Source organism: Sapajus apella, unplaced genomic scaffold (genome assembly GCF_009761245.1).
Source record: "Sapajus apella isolate SASKATOON/1434 unplaced genomic scaffold, GSC_monkey_1.0 scaffold41, whole genome shotgun sequence".
Taxonomy (NCBI): Eukaryota; Metazoa; Chordata; class Mammalia; order Primates; family Cebidae; genus Sapajus; species Sapajus apella.
The window spans coordinates 5,779,720-5,795,309 of record NW_022436981.1 but is presented as its reverse complement, the minus strand read 5'-3'; the positions used below and the strand labels follow the sequence as shown (position 1 = coordinate 5,795,309).

The following is a 15,590-nucleotide window of genomic DNA, read 5'->3' as shown; positions in this document are numbered from 1 at the left end:
AGAAAGAAAGAAAGAAAGAAAGAAAGAAAGAAAGAAAGAAAGAAAGAAAGAGAAAGAAAGAAAGGAAGAAAGAAAGAAGAAAGAAAGAGAGAGAAAGAAAGAGAGAGAGAGAGGGAGGGAGGGAGGGAGGGAGGAAGGGAGAGACTGCACTCAATGACAAAGTATGCCTCACTTTCTCCTTTGTAATGAAACATCGTTAATACTGACTTCTTGTTGGGATTATTAGAGGCTGCCCATTGTCCCTTTGCCTTTATCTGCTAGTTAGATGCTACTGCAGTCATCTGTGTGCTTGCTTTGTAAAGAGGCTTTTTTTCCCCCTCAAAGAGCTTCTACCTGCAGTACTGTTCTATTGGGTAACACCTAGTTTGAATGTTGAGTTTGTTTACATACAAATTAAGAAAATGAGAGCTCTGAATTGGAAACATGATATTTCTTCTCCCCAAATCCATGTATCAAAAAAGCATATTGTTCATGATGATTGAGCTTACGTTGTCAGTGTAGGCAGAAGGCCTTTCAGTGGCTACATGGTCTTGAAGAGGAAGTCCATGGCTGGGCATCAGCAGACTTGGGTTTCTACGTCTGGCTCAGTCCTTGATTAGCGTTGACTCACAATTCCAGGCTTCCATCTCCTTAACGGAAAACAGGCATCTCTCTGTCTCAAAAGCTCTATGCTTTTCCCCTTGGTTCATGGCCAAGGAAGTTGTATCTAAGCCCAAACCAGGTTGACCATCCAATCAATTTAAATTTGAAAAAGTGGAATATACTGGCAGTGGATTCCTTTTGAGAAAAAAAAAATCAGCAATGAGCTACTTAGAGTCAGCCCAACTCTTTGTGAGTATTCGTGAGGGTTCCTCCTTCAGCAACACACAGAATCCAGCCAGGTGAAATCCCAGGCCGCCTTTGCCAAGATAAGCCAGAGCTTGCTTTCTGAAGACAAATGTGAACCAACAGCATAGAGATGGAGGCCCCAATAAAAACCACAATTGTGGCCTCCTTTGTCTTTTTGCTCGCTGCAGCTGTCCAGCATGACATATATGTAGATATGTACAGTTGATGGACGAGAAATGTTTAGTAGCCCAGAACAGCTTAGACAGAGAAGCCTTTCATCCTTTCTGCACATCACGCCCTCCTCCATCAGCACCACAGTGTGTGAGCTTCCTACATATTCTCCCAAGGCAAGAGGACAGGAATGAGCACATTTCTCCTTTGGGTTCTGCCATTCCTGGAATATACAACCTTGTCAAGAACAGAAGATCACAGCTTTAATGTACAAGTAGCAAGACTCGTAGGCTTTCCAACATCTGCATTATAAGCTCTTGAACAATGAGCCCATTTGGGTATGTCCCTTATGGCCAATGAAGAGTCTCCTCCCTTTAAGCCACCTTGGAATCCAGAGAGTAGTCTTTCCTGTTGCCCAAAAATGCTGAATTACACACCTTGTCTTTCTCTAAGCTGGACAACCTCCTTTTCGCTGTAACACTTCTTGGGAAAGACCCATTTTTTATACAAGGCTCTGGACTGCTGTAGAAAGGCACAAATGCTGCTGGAGCCTAGATGTGTTGGGATGAGGGGTGGGAGGCCCTCTCTACATAGCGCTGAGGGCACCTTTCTCTGTTCTGCTTCTGTCACTCTGTATGTGTCTCTGTGAGTCAATCTCTTTGGTTGTTTTGGGTTTTTTTTCCCTGCATTTCTCTGGGTGTCCCAATGCATCTCTTACCATCTCCCTGCATCTCTCTGTCTCTGTCTCCCTATGAATGTGAATATCTCAATGTGGGTTCCTCTGTCTCCCTCTCTTTTCCCTCTCTAGATCCAGAGGGATGTGGAGACACCAGATTGGAAGACATGTGTCTACACATGTTTTGTATCTAGATGGCTCTCTTCTAGTCACCATGTCCCTCTGTCTTTATGTCTCTGAATTTGTTTCCCCCGTGGCTCCTTTCTCTACCTGTTTTTCTGTACATCTTTTCCTTTCTCTGAGATCTCAAATGTAAATAAACTTCTCCATCAACTCTGAGGCATTTCACAGATATTATTTATCATAATACCTTAATCTTCTGAGGCTAGGGAAAATGAAGGGGCCACAATGGGAAATTTGGGGATACTGCTGATATCATATAGGATGTCCTGGGATAGAGAACAAGAGAGAAGATTGAAGAGAGGAAGCAGATAAGTAGAATAGGCACCTCTGCTCACTCTCATCTAAAAGACACCTAGTCTAATTTAAAAGCATTTTCAGACATGCCTGCTTACTATTCAGGGACAAAAAAAATTCAGCAGCCTAAGAATTTGAAGTCTGAACATATTTCCAACCATAGCTAGCTGAGAATAGACTGTATAGGAGAATCCTTTTAATGAAGAGAAATCATTTCTAATTATAATTAATCAAGTTGCAATTTTAAAAGAAATGTCCCATCTATGACATATATGGGAACCCCTTGCTTTGCACTCACCTCCCAGGTTAGGGATGCAGCCTGGTTTGTTAACTTGGCCCTTTGGTGGGATGACAAGAGAATTCGGAAGAAACATTCTGTTGGAGACAAAGTATAATTGCATTTATTAAGTATCATTATTAGTCTGTTTTCAGTTACACAATTGGTGGTCCATAGGTGATCTCTAGATCACCTCTTCACTTGTTGCAGGTATATTCCTTGGGCCAACGCTGAATCTCTTTTTGCTGCCATTTAAACTTTTTTTTAAAAAATTGAGCAACAGTTTTTCTCTCACTCAAAACAGTTCGTGGCTCTCATTCTTTTCATAAAAATAAATTGTTGCTAAGTCACAGGAATAGAAGATAAGTTAGAGGCCCTGTTATAGTCCAGCCTGCTGTCCAATGACCAATTATGTAATTATTAGTCTGTTTCACAATTATTCAAAGCACCTGGGGAATTGTGATTGACAGCAATTCCTTTTATTCCTTCACATTTTCCTCTCCTTTCCTTCTTTATATCAGAACCACTGACAATATGGGAACAGGCTGCTGTGAGAGATCCTCCTCCTGTTGTCCTGGCCTGTCTCTGCCTACTGAAGGAGCCCCTAATTTGGGAGGGTGGTGGACAGTGGAGAAGGCATTGAGTGGCATGGAGAAAGAGAGAAAGACAGCAAAATGGCTCCAAGCTCTCAAATAGCTCCTTCTCAGCTGGTCTGCTGAAATCCTCAGCATTAATGTCATCCCCTTGCAAAGCGTCTGTGTCCAAAGCATGTCTTAGCATTTTAGGAATGTGTTGCCTAAGATAGCTAATACATTAACTCACTGGTAGAATTATTACCGTATAAACACAGGCCAATTCATCACATCAGATATAAAATGAACACAGACAAGCAAATTTATTATGCTGGGTTGGGGGAGCAGGGCTGATACTACCCAAGCAGGTGCCTGAGGAGGAGCGTTGAATCTGGACTACAGAAGATTGCTCCCTAGGGATTAGAGGCCTACAAAGCAGAAGAGAAGAGGATAGATGAAACACCTACTTTTGTCCTCCGAGCAGGGTTGATAAAACTCACTGCAGGCAGTGGCCTAACGTTAGTGAGCAATAAATGAAGGGGGAATTGCAAGAAATTAGGATAAATTTACCTAGTACCTAGGCTGGTGATTGTTAGCCCAGGCAGCACATTAGAATCACTGGGGCGCTTTACAATAATGCTTAGGCCCTACCTCCCAGAGTTTCTGATTTAATTTTTCTTGGTTGGGGCCTGGAAAGTAGTATACTTTTAAAGCTCCCTCGGTATTTCTAAGGTGTAGCCAGCATCGAGAACACTCAGACAATTGACAACTACTCATAAAATGCTGGATATTATTTTAAGTTTTCAGTCACATAAAACCCAAGAGAAGTGGAGGAAATGACTACGATTTTATAACACTGAAGAGCAGAATTTCTCTATGATAGCCTCAATGGATCAATCCTGAAAACACACAAGGAAAGCAGCAAAGCTAAATTGGAAGGGATTGAGAGAGTCAGGCCTCTCTCTTGAGAGCACCATGGCAGACCAGAGTGAAGGAGGAGAGTACTTCCATCGGGGATGCTGGTTGGAGACAAATATTTACAATGCCAGAATACTTCAGGAAGGCTTCAGATGGATGACCCTTAACCTTGACTGTACACTAGAATCATCTTGGAAGCTTTTAAAACCCCCAAATCCAAGCCACACTCCAGACCAATCAAATGAGAATCTCCAGGGATGTGACCCAGGCAACTCCACTTTTTGAAGCTTCCCAGTTGATTCTAATGTGTAGCCCAGGTTCAGAACCATTGCTTTTGACATTATTAATGTCTGTTTGCATTAAACTTTGGCTCTTTTTTTTTTAAAAAAACGCTGAAAGGAGTACAGAGAAACCAGCAGACTCCCAGATATGGGGACAAAAGATTAAAAACAAGACCAAGGGTTGGGTAAGAGTCAGGCAAAAAGGAGTAGGAAAAGGGAAGAAAAAGAAGAGAAGAGGAAGGCTAAAGAAATCAAAGGAGAGGGAACAGAAAGGCAAGGAACAAGGATGGGGCAACACTGCTCTCAGGGCTACAGGGTGCCCAGCCCCATCAATTAGCCCCTCTCCATGCAGATCCCCTGAAGCCCCAGTCCATGACAGGGGTGTGGACCCTATCAGACATTGGCCTCAGAAGCTCTAGATCACCTCTGCACTTGTTGCAGGTGTATTCCTTGGGCCAACCCTGAATCTCCTTTTGCTGCCATTTAAAAGACTTTTTTTAAAAAAATTGAGCAACAGTTTTTCCCTCACTCAAAACAGTTCATGGCTCTCATTCTTTTCATAAAAATAATTTATTTCTAAGTCACGGGACTAGAAGATAAGTTAGAGGCCCTGTTATAGTCCAGCCTGCTGTCCAATGACTGCATCTTCTCTACAGCAACCCTGAGCCGGCCCCAAGCCCACTTAAGCCCCTTCAGTCACCATGGCAACTGGCCCCTCTTGAGTAGTTCTTTGTGTAAGATCAGAATTTGTTTCCCTGGAGCTTGTACACGTTGGATGTGAGCCAACTGATTGGAGTCATAGAGAACAAGTGAGATGTCACGGGAACCTAAGACTTCTCTCATTACTTTCATCACCTGCTCTCCTACTATGTGGTTTGAGGTTCACCCTCCAACGCCTGCCATCTTCTCACTGTCCTCCAAATTCATGTAAGTTTACTTGCATCTCTTCGGATGTGTCCCCCATACTCCAGAAACTCTTGAAATGAACTGTTCAAGAGGCACCCAGTGCTTCTGGGAAATCCACATTGCAGAGTTAAGATGAGAGAGTGTTAGCAACATCTACATGGCAGAGACTCCAACGTCGTTATCTCATTACACTTTTAAATACAAAAATGAATATGAAAACTTTACCTCTGATATTCTGGAGCTCCATTTTGCAGAGGCTACTCGACCCTTTAAGGCTTCTCTTATCTGGATATTTAACAAAAGAAGTTAAGAATTAAAAGACTGTAAGAAGATAACACATATGCTTGAGCCTGGCAGATGTTGTGGCCAGGTACTGTGTGTTAGCAGCTAGGTTCTGTTGGAGGGGTATGGAGGGATCAGTGACCTGGTGGAGCAGTCCTGAAAAAGGTGGAAAGATGGGGAGAGACAAGAGAGGTGGAAGTGGCACAGGATACTCATTTTCAGGGCCTTAAATATGAACCTAATGGCTGAGAAATAGTTTGCCACAAGTTTTAGGATTCCTTGACATAGCTTTGGCATTATTTTTATGGAGCACTTAAGTAGTTGTTTCTCATGGTTTGTTGATTATTCAAACCACCTTTTCTAGAGGAAAAAAGTACTCTACAACTGGGCATGGTGGCTCATGTCCTATGCTCCCATCACCTGGGGAGGCCAAGATGGGTAGATCACTTGAGGTCAGGAGTTCGAGACCAGGCTGGTCAACATAGTGAAACCCCCAACTATTAAAAATACAAAAATTAGCCAGGCATGGTGGTGGACACCTGTAATCCCAGCTACTCAAGAGGCTGAGGCTGGACAATTGCTTGAACCCAGGATGTGGAGGGTGCAGTGAGCGGAGATCTCGCCACTGCACTCCAGACTTGGTGACAGAGTAACACCCAATCCCAGAAAAAAAAAAGTGCTATTAAATATAGCAACAGTCCATGAAATTCATGTTTCCTAACTAGATCATCCTGTCCTTTTCTCTATGTCTTATCTGCTGAATACAGGCCCCCTTCTTTTCTCTTTTCCTTTCTGCTATACAAAATATTATTCACCTTCCAAGGCCTTGTAGAAGTTCTATGTTCACAATTCACATATGCCAAAGTCCTTCAACTCAGGGTGCCTTCTCCCTTTCCTGCAGACGCCATATTCCTTGTTATATACAGACCTCAAACTACCCCACAGGGTTGGAGGACGGTGCACTCAAGGGCCCATTGGGATTTGTGAAGATACATTGGCACTTCTACTTACATTTCTTTGTTCTCACCATTTTTTTACTCTGAGGTTTCATAATATACATAACACTTTTTAAGTTAATAATGAACACATCTGGGGACTATGCTCACTGTAGTTTACTAATCCTAAAAGTTTGAAGACTACTGGTTTATACAAATTTTGGTCAATGAATCATGTATGGGCCTGTGACACTTTTAAGTATTTACCTTTTATATCATAATTGTTAAGGTAAGAGGTTTTGATCGTGATAGAAGGTTCCATGGCTTGGAGGTCTTTGCACATCTCACCTAATACTGGTAAACTAAGTAAAAATGCTGCTGCTGGTACTCTGGCAACAGATATTAGTTGTGGTCTTATGAATAATAGAAACAGAGCCCTGTGGCATATGACCGGGCAATACTTTTAAGTGTTTTGTGTTTTTACCCTCAAAATTACATTTGTGCTTTGCCATAATCTAATGGAGAAGGCAGAGAAAGCATTATTTTCTCTGCATTCCAACTGAGTACATGAAAATATCAAGACAAATACTTTTTCTCCTCTGAATAATGTTTACTAGATTTATATGGTATCCTCATAAGACAATGAAAGGACCATAGTGAAATTCCTCTTTCATAAACCTTTTTTTTTTTTGAAATGGAGTCTCACTCTGTCAGCCAGGCTGGAGTGCAGTGGCATGATCTCGGCTCACTGCAACCTCCATCTCCCGGGTTCAAGCGATTCCCCTGCCTCAGCCTCCTGAGTAGCTTGGACTACAGGAACATGCCACCACATCCAGCTAATTTTTTGCATTTTTTAGTAGAGACAGGGTTTCACCATGTTGGCCAGGATGGTCTCAATCTCCTGACCTTTTCACAAAACTTTGATACTAATTTGATAGACTATTACAGCAGTTGGCTAAGCACAGTAGCTCATTCCTATAATCCCAGCACTTTGGGAGGCCAAAGTGGGTGTATCCCTTGAGCTCAAGGAGTTAGAGACCAATCTGGGCAACACAGGGAGACCCTGTCTCTATAAAAACTTATAAAAATTCGCTGGGTGTGGTAGCATGTGTCTGTAATTTCAGCTACTCCGAAGGCTGTGGTGGGAGGATCACCTCAGCCCGAGAGGTTAAGGCTGCAGTGAGCTGTAATGGTGCCACTGCACTACAGCAAGGGCAACAGAGTGAAATCCTGTCTCAAAAAAAAAATTAACGTTCTTTTCTCTAAGTCTTGCCAGCTGAATACAGGTATTCTTATTTAGTAAAAAAACAAATAAGTAAACAAACAAAATCTCTGCAGTGAAGGTGCGGTGCTTGGAGGAGGGAGTGAATTATGCTTTTATTTGTTTGGGGGTTTTTGTTTTGTTTTGTAAATCCAACCTGGTATCGTTCCTTTTCATTTTTATTTATTTATTTACCTTAATTGACAGAAGGGATTTGTATTTATATCTGAGAGGGTTGTTTGCTTTGCCTTTTCCAGAAGGTAGTATGGTACAATGGAAAGAGGGTGATCTTAGAAGCCTGAATAAACGTTTGAGGGTGTGTTCATTTGCTTGGTTTTTATTTGTTTTCTACACTCATCAACTACCTAGGCTCATTTGTATTTGAAGAGTTCCTTTTCTTGACTCCAATGTTGTTCAAGATAGAAATAGGAACTCACTCTTCTATCCAAACTTGCAGGTAAGACGTTACCATGTGACCTGAGCTCAGCCAATCAGACATGACTATGCATGAATACAGGTGCTGGTGTACCATCAGGCAGGGTGAGGTGATCTCCCAGGCAGCAGTAGCAGCAACTCTGCCTGGTGAGCTGTGCTATCTGTGCCCAGCAAAGTGGGGAAGAGCAATGGTATCTCTTGTGGAGCATTTCTGTGCTGTGCATTGGCAACTATTCTTGGAGTACAGCCTCCAAAACTTCAAGCCGAAGAGACCCTCCCAAAGATAATAATTGTGAGATTTAATAAGTTCTTTTTCTGCTTCAACTAATCAGAGTGGGCTTCTGTAGTGATCTTGAGCAAGCTATTCACTCTGAGTCTCAGTTTCCTCATCTGTAAAATTGAAAATAGTAATATCCACAATTGCTTTAAGAATCACCACTAATGTACATAAAACATTTATTCCCACAGGAACTTGCAAGCTGGTCAATATCATTTGCATTGTAAACAGCAGTGATGCAGGCTTCATGCATCTGTACAAATGATTGAGGTGAAAGCTTTATATGGCCAAGAACTGATAATACAGAAAAAGCAACAAGAAGAATTTAAATTCAGTACCTTTGGATCCAGGATGGTTCCAAACACTAGGATGAAGAAGCCCTGGGAAACAAGGAAGAGGGAAGAAGAGCCATTTACAAAATAATGATGATAATAATATATACTCCCAGTTTTTATCAATTCTTATTTTGATAAAAAGAAAACAATTTTATAAAATCTCTTAATCTTTCATTCTTAGATCACAACACCTACATTCATTCATTCAACAAATATTGATGAGTATCTTCCATGTGCCAGCCACTGTAGAGATACCTCAGTAAACCAAAGAGACCAAGGTCCCTACATCATACAGGAATATTTTTAAAATTTCCTTTTAAGTTGGGCAAATTAAAAGTGTTTGCACTTAGCGGGAGCTGGGCCTCTCATCTGAATATAATGATCCAAGAGAGAGTCAGAGGAGGTGTTAGGCAATGGAGTACAGGCTTGCAGTTCCTGAACAATAAGTAAGAGAAGAAGTTTCCACAGAAAAGAGCAGAAACAGCTGTTGCTCAGCTTCCCATAACACCTGTAACCTCCTTCTTTCATCCACGACAAAGAATATTATAAAACCTGCAAAGAAAAGTCAAGTGTATACATCCTCAAAAAAATTAATAAGACATTAAATAGATTGAATTTCTAAGCACATGACAAGTATTCCCAATGTGATGATATAGAAGGAATTAATTAGCGTTTATATCTTTTATTTTCCATACAAAAAAAAAAAAAACATATAAAACCCAAAACAGGCTGTTCCTCTATACCTATAGTCCATTTGAAGTTTTTACTTCTTTTTCACATACATTGGCAAATAAAACCCTTGAGGAAGGAAGGATAGGTTGTAGTTCCATTTTTCAGTTAAGGAAAAGGAAGTTGAGATTCAGCGTTCAAAATGTGATAGACAGCAACATTCATTAGACAGTATCTCTCCTAAATGTGCAGTTACTTGGTCCATGGCTCACCCGAAAAGGGAGATGAGATAATGACCTTTTATTTAGGAATACCCTTGCTAAGTTGCTCCGACATCGTAAGTGAGTTTGAACTCTTACCTACCCAGAGGCCTGTTAAGGTACACGGGTTTTATACAACTGGCACCATAAAGATGTTACAACCTGGTATTCATCACTGAGAACAATACCATAGAAAACCTACTTCTACCACTACTAAATAAAAGCCCAGATGAATGGTGGAGGATCTTACAGGGACCAGTGTACATCCATGCAGCTAATCCAGTCCCCCAGACACACTAAAATACACCTTTCTATTCAGCAAGTCCAACCCTCAAAAGCTTAATCTCCATTTAGCTTTTATGAGATTGTTCTTCTGTGGAACACTCTGAGCCTACAAGGTAATTATTGAAATTTGTTATTGTATCTGCTACAAAAAAAAATCATTGTTGGCATGGTCCATTAGGTTACAAAGTTATCATTCTTATAAGGCCCCTTGGGATAAATATAGTCTAGCCTGATTTTGGTACTAGGAATACATTTTAACTCAGGTGCTCCATAAAATTGGCCCAGGAATTGCATTTTTTAAAGATCTGGGAACCACAATTCCAGCATGTTTTTTTCCACAAATACACTAATGGCTAATATTCTTTGGCTAAACAACTAAGAGGAATTTCTCTCCTTATAAGATTTTTAAATCCTTGGGGTTGGCCTATCTATATTTGTATCTGCAATATTAAGCGTAATGCTTGGCACAAAATAAGTAATAAATGTGGTATCACTGCATTTGAGTGTATGTATGTGTTTAATTTCTTTATTATGCAACCTGCACTTTCATAGTCATCAATATGTAACCAGGAAATACACCACTAGTATCACTTTTCATTGTCCTATGCCACCTTAGAGAAAGTTACGCAAAATATATTTCGGAAAATTTGGATAAAAAATTGGTCATAAAGTTTAGTATCTGGTTGAGAAGGGAAAAGAGAATATACAAAAAAATTCACCAGTAGCAGCTTCTTTGCATTTCTTTTAGTAGGTAAAGCACAGTTTGGACAGGTAAGTCTCAAGGTATTCTCCAAGGTTTTGGTATATGTGCTTTATTTTTTTCCTACCAAAGCAGCTATGAGAGGGTCCCCAAAACTCACTCAGCCCACAGTTCCTCTCAGTAAATACAAGAGTAGGATGTCAACCAGAAGTTATGGATGGACAAGGTGGGCAGCTGAGGCAGCAATTTACTCCATTATAAAACCTCCATAGTAGAAGGGGATGGTTGGGCTTCAAAACCAGTGCAGATATTCCCCTGGGGCTAGAACCAGGAACTCTTTACAAGAGTCTTCCTCCTTAATCTCCATATAGCTTTTATGAGGTTGTTCTTCTGTGTAACACTCTGAGCCTACAAGGTAATTACTGAAATTTGTTATTGTATCTGCTACAAAAATAAGACTGTTGGCATGGTCCATTAGGTTACAAAGTTATCATTCTTATAAGCCTCCTTATAAGAAATAGTCTGGGCCTCTCAATATGTTTTAGATTCTCGCCCCTCTGTCTGCTCCATCAGCCTCCTCTGCTGCCCCTCATCTCTTCTTAACCGAAGACTCCACTTCTCCTGCTTTTTCCACCCAGTTAATTGTGTCTCCCATCTCGGTAGATCTGTGTTTCTTCTCTCTCTTCCCTCAGAGGTTGCCCTGATCCAGTGATATGCTAGTAAATGGCAATAAACTCTCCTCATTTGTAGTGCATGCCAATCTGTATAATCACACCCACCATGGCCTATTTAAATCTTGCCCTGTGACATCACTGAGCACGGATCTAGGAAGAGATGGGCAGTAGCACATCATTGTACAGAGTTTCCACCATGTGGACACAATAGATCCAAGAACCTCAAGAGAAAAGGTAGACAAACAATTACGAAGTGATGAGTTCTGAGGATTCATCACCTTTGCTTTTAACCCAATTTGTTTAATTGCAAGTCTATATGATTTAATTGTTACTGATGACTGTGTTCACAACCAGCTCAGAAAAATCCTGAAAATATAATAGGTAGCTCCTGTGACCCAGTACAAGGCAGCTCCAGCACGGCACTGCCCAGTGTCCTCCCCTGGCCTCTAGGATAGGAAAAATTGGTAGCTAAAAATTCAATGGTATCTAAAAATTTTAAGTGGAAGGAAACGTAATAAATGTCCAAACTTTAGTACCTCCAGTTACATACCTAAATTTTGGGGAAGATGTTATTCCTTAATTTTTAAACCGTAACAATTCAGCCTGTTACTAGGCTGTCTGTGATCTTTAGATCATTTTAGTACTTGATGCTTTCCCATTCACCATTTTCACTTTCCAAACACCCCTATAATGTGGACAGTATTGCACTCATTTTACATATGACAAAAATATGGCTTGAAAAAGTTGAGTAAATATTCCAAGATCATGTTACACATTATTAGTAAATGAAAGAATCAGGATCCAAATCCACATCTTTCTGGAACAAAAGTTTATTTCCCTACTCTATATGCTATTCCAAATCCATTGGCTTTTACATAGAAATCTAATGCCACAAGCTTCTAATCACAGAACATCTTCATGAATTTTCTCATTTTGGACTTGGTCAGAAGCATCTTGACTTACCTGGAATGCATTGAGCAGGGAGAAAATAATGTGGAAGGCCAGGGTTCTGTCATTGATGACGGTGGCTACTCCAAATCCCCAGGTCAGTCCCAGAAGTGGTGTGAGGATGGCAATGTTCTTGCTGATTCTCACAATGGCTCTCACTTCCTGGAACATGGAATTGCCAATGGCGGCTCGCTGGGTCTTGACAATCACCAGTGTGACTGTGATCAGGTTTACTACCACGATGGCCAAAGCTGGGACCACGAAGGCCAGGAGGGCTCTGGTCATGTCCCAGTTGAGCCAGCAGGCCTCAGGTCGTAGGTAGCCTTTGCCAGGCTCAGTGGCAGCAACCGTGATACCAGCAATTACCAAAGGGCATCCATAGCCCAGAGAAAACAGAGATGCCACCAGGACTGATTTGGGCAAGGTATGGAAAACAATCATGATTCCGTAGAGGATAAGGAGTGCCTTGGCAAGCATCCAGAAAAACACAGAAAGGTAAAAGAAATGAACAAAAAATGTTGCTGCCACACATCCCTTGTGGTGCGTCACTGGACCACTAAGAAAGGAAGCTACAATGAACCACACATCAGCCATCAGCAAAGTGGCCGCAATGTTAACAATGCACACATGGCGTAAATAGGTGATCTCCGTCTTCGTCACTTGGCTCCAGACTAGGACCTCAATGGACAAGCAAAGGATCAGGCTGCAAATAGAAATACCCAGGCCTACATATGTGATGTAAGTCAGGATCGGACTCTCTAAGATATGAGGTGACATAAGAATTGAGAAAGAGGTAAACAACTTGCTTGGCCTACATTTGCAAACAGCTTGCTGGGAGTTTTCTTGAATCATTTTACAGGCCTGCTGGTCCCATCTGCTCTCCACAGAGTGCCAGCCAACACACTGTGTCCTCCTCTCCTCTGACTTGCTGATCTTATCAAAAATCAGTGAGATTCTTTTAAGTTCCTTGGGCAAAATGACAGATAGCACAAGCCCATTTACAGTAACATTTTCCAAAAGACTGGCTTCCAAAATAGCCCCAATAGTTGGAAATGCAATGCTGATGACCTGAGAAGGTGAAGTCACCTTCCGAAGCTCATCTCTACTGATCAGCACTCTCCCAGTGACTTCATTGCTGGTATCATTAACTCTCATCGAAAAAGTGAAATTTTTTTCAGTGTTATCTCCAGATATGGTGATGCCCATAGTATGAATGAAGGCATCTGATATGTCAACGGGATGTTTATCTATGTACAGCCTTCTGGCAAAGGAGTTGACTGAGTGTAGCAGGACAGAGCTGCTGTTTCTGTCAGGAATGAAAGTCCAGTTGGAGATGCTTTTGCTGTTAAGAATGTGGTTGGCTATGGTGCTGTAACTCTGCAAATGAAGAATCAGCATTAGTACTGAGCCACTCTCTGAAACTGCCAGCGCATTCAACACTCACTTTTATAAAGTGTGCTCCTCGAACCAGCAGCAGAGGCATACTCTGGAAACTTCTTGGCAATATAGAATCTCAGGCCACACCCAGACTTAATGAATCAGAATCTGCATCTTACTCCCCAGGTGACTTGCAGGTACACTGAAGTTTGACTTAGATGATAGAGCTACAAAGGAATTGCCTCACCATGCCCTCCTCCATTTATGCAATGCCCTCTTGTAAGCCAGCCCACTGGGTAGCCTTTCACATGCTCATGTTCATCGTCCCCTCCACATCACACCTAGGCAAAACTAGCCACTTGCTTACTCTGCTCAGAGAACCCATCATGTGATTAGCCTCTGTTGCACAAGAACATACTAAATTGGAAATTCACCCTGGTGTCTGAATCTACCTTTTACTATCCTTTGCTTTGAAGATCAAAACCAAACAAAATGGATCTAGCTCTATTTCACATATCTGCAGTGGATAGGTATGGCTGTTTTCTTTGCATTCAATTATTTTCCATTTTAGTAACCTATCCTAACTCACAACTGAAAGAAAGAAAAGTCTTTCTTTCTCCAGAACATAGAATTTTTCTTAAATGTATTCAATAGCCAAAAGATACACTGGTAGATCATACTCCAATGTTTACTACAGTACTAAGTGCTCTCTATAAATATTTGTTAATTAAATATGTTTACTTTTCCCATTCATTTATTCATCCTTTCTTTAATGAAGATTTATTGAACACTTGCTTTGCTAGACATTAGAAATACTGATGGGAAAGACATGGTTTCTAGTCCCTAAGAAGCTCACAGAATACTCCAACTAACCTGTATTCCTTTCCCACTGAGATAATGCCCTACCAAGTATTCAGGGACACTCACCTGCATCTTTGTCTCATCAACGCCTGTCCATATTGCTGTTGATATGTTGTGTAAGAGCTGCACAATTATGGCAATGTTTCCTGGTATCCGGGGAGATTGCTGAATGTTTTTAATTACACAAGACAAATCCGTGGGACACTTTTGTAGCAATATATCTGTTATGGTGTCAGGCTTTCCATGATATACATTGATTTTTACATTATCTGCAAATGGCTGAACCAAATATAAATCCTCCTGAGATATGGCAAAAATAAAGAATTTTTTATAATTTTTATTTTTGTGTTAAATGTAAAAATACCTTTACTAAAACTTAGGACAGCCTAACATAATATTTTTCTGTTTTACATTTTCAGTGTCATATCTGCTGTCAAATAGCTTGACCAATACCAAGTTGTACAAACCAGCAAATAAAAGTCCCTACTTCCCATCTACCTACTCTTTAACTCCCCTCTCCCCAAAGAACAACTGTTATCTTCAGCATATCACTTCAGATAACCTGTATATATAGAAATATCTTGTGCCATTTAAGCTTATTTGTAATATTTATGAAGGGCAAATCATGAGACATGAGTCTATCTTAAAAACAGAAATTTGAAACTAGATTTGTATGAATCAACTAGAATACCAAGACTGAAAATAGCAATAGACAATTCTCCCATAGATTCAGACTCTAGTTCCCACACTTTGAGGGGAACCAGGGGTGGCAAACTATAGACCCAGGCTCCTTGCCTGGGTTTTGTAAATAAGGTTTTACTGGAATGCAACCAGCTCATTCATTTAAATACTGTCTACAGCTGATTTCATGCTACAATGGCAGAGTTGAGTAGGCACAACAGAGACCATGTGACCTGCAAAGCCTAGAATATTTCTCTCTGGAACTTTACAGAAGAAGTTTGCTGACCCTTGCTTTAGAGGGCCCCCTTCTGGCCCTCCTGCAGCCTGCTTCTTCACATGGCCTGGAGTCTATGGGCACAGAGTTTCAGGTGCTCAAAGTTTAGAAGGCGATTTTTGCACAGAAAGGTTAGTGGGTGCTTATCTATTTACCTAAAATCATCCCTACATGCTGCCCCGCCCCATGCTCATCCTGTCTCTTATTGAGGGCAATACCCACTGCTAATG

At 41.0% G+C, this 15,590-nt stretch overlaps 1 protein-coding gene across 2 annotated transcripts in view; it reads right to left on the bottom strand.

The window, feature by feature from the left end:
- Window positions 1–316: 316 nt before the first annotated feature.
- The window catches only part of ADGRF2 (adhesion G protein-coupled receptor F2), a 42,952-nt gene continuing 27,678 nt past the window's right edge, over window positions 317–15,590 (bottom strand). The window contains exons 5-10 of one of the 2 annotated variants that reach the window (XM_032299635.1): window positions 14,472–14,705; window positions 12,183–13,544; window positions 8,635–8,676; window positions 5,332–5,391; window positions 2,451–2,527; window positions 317–1,236 (exon numbers count right to left, since the gene is read on the bottom strand). In XM_032299635.1, coding sequence (XP_032155526.1) covers window positions 2,480–2,527; window positions 5,332–5,391; window positions 8,635–8,676; window positions 12,183–13,544; window positions 14,472–14,705 — 1,746 coding nt within the window. In that variant the 3' untranslated portion in view covers window positions 317–1,236; window positions 2,451–2,479. The remainder of the gene's footprint in view (window positions 1,237–2,450; window positions 2,528–5,331; window positions 5,392–8,634; window positions 8,677–12,182; window positions 13,545–14,471; window positions 14,706–15,590) is intronic. The other variant, XM_032299636.1, reaches the window with a different exon arrangement.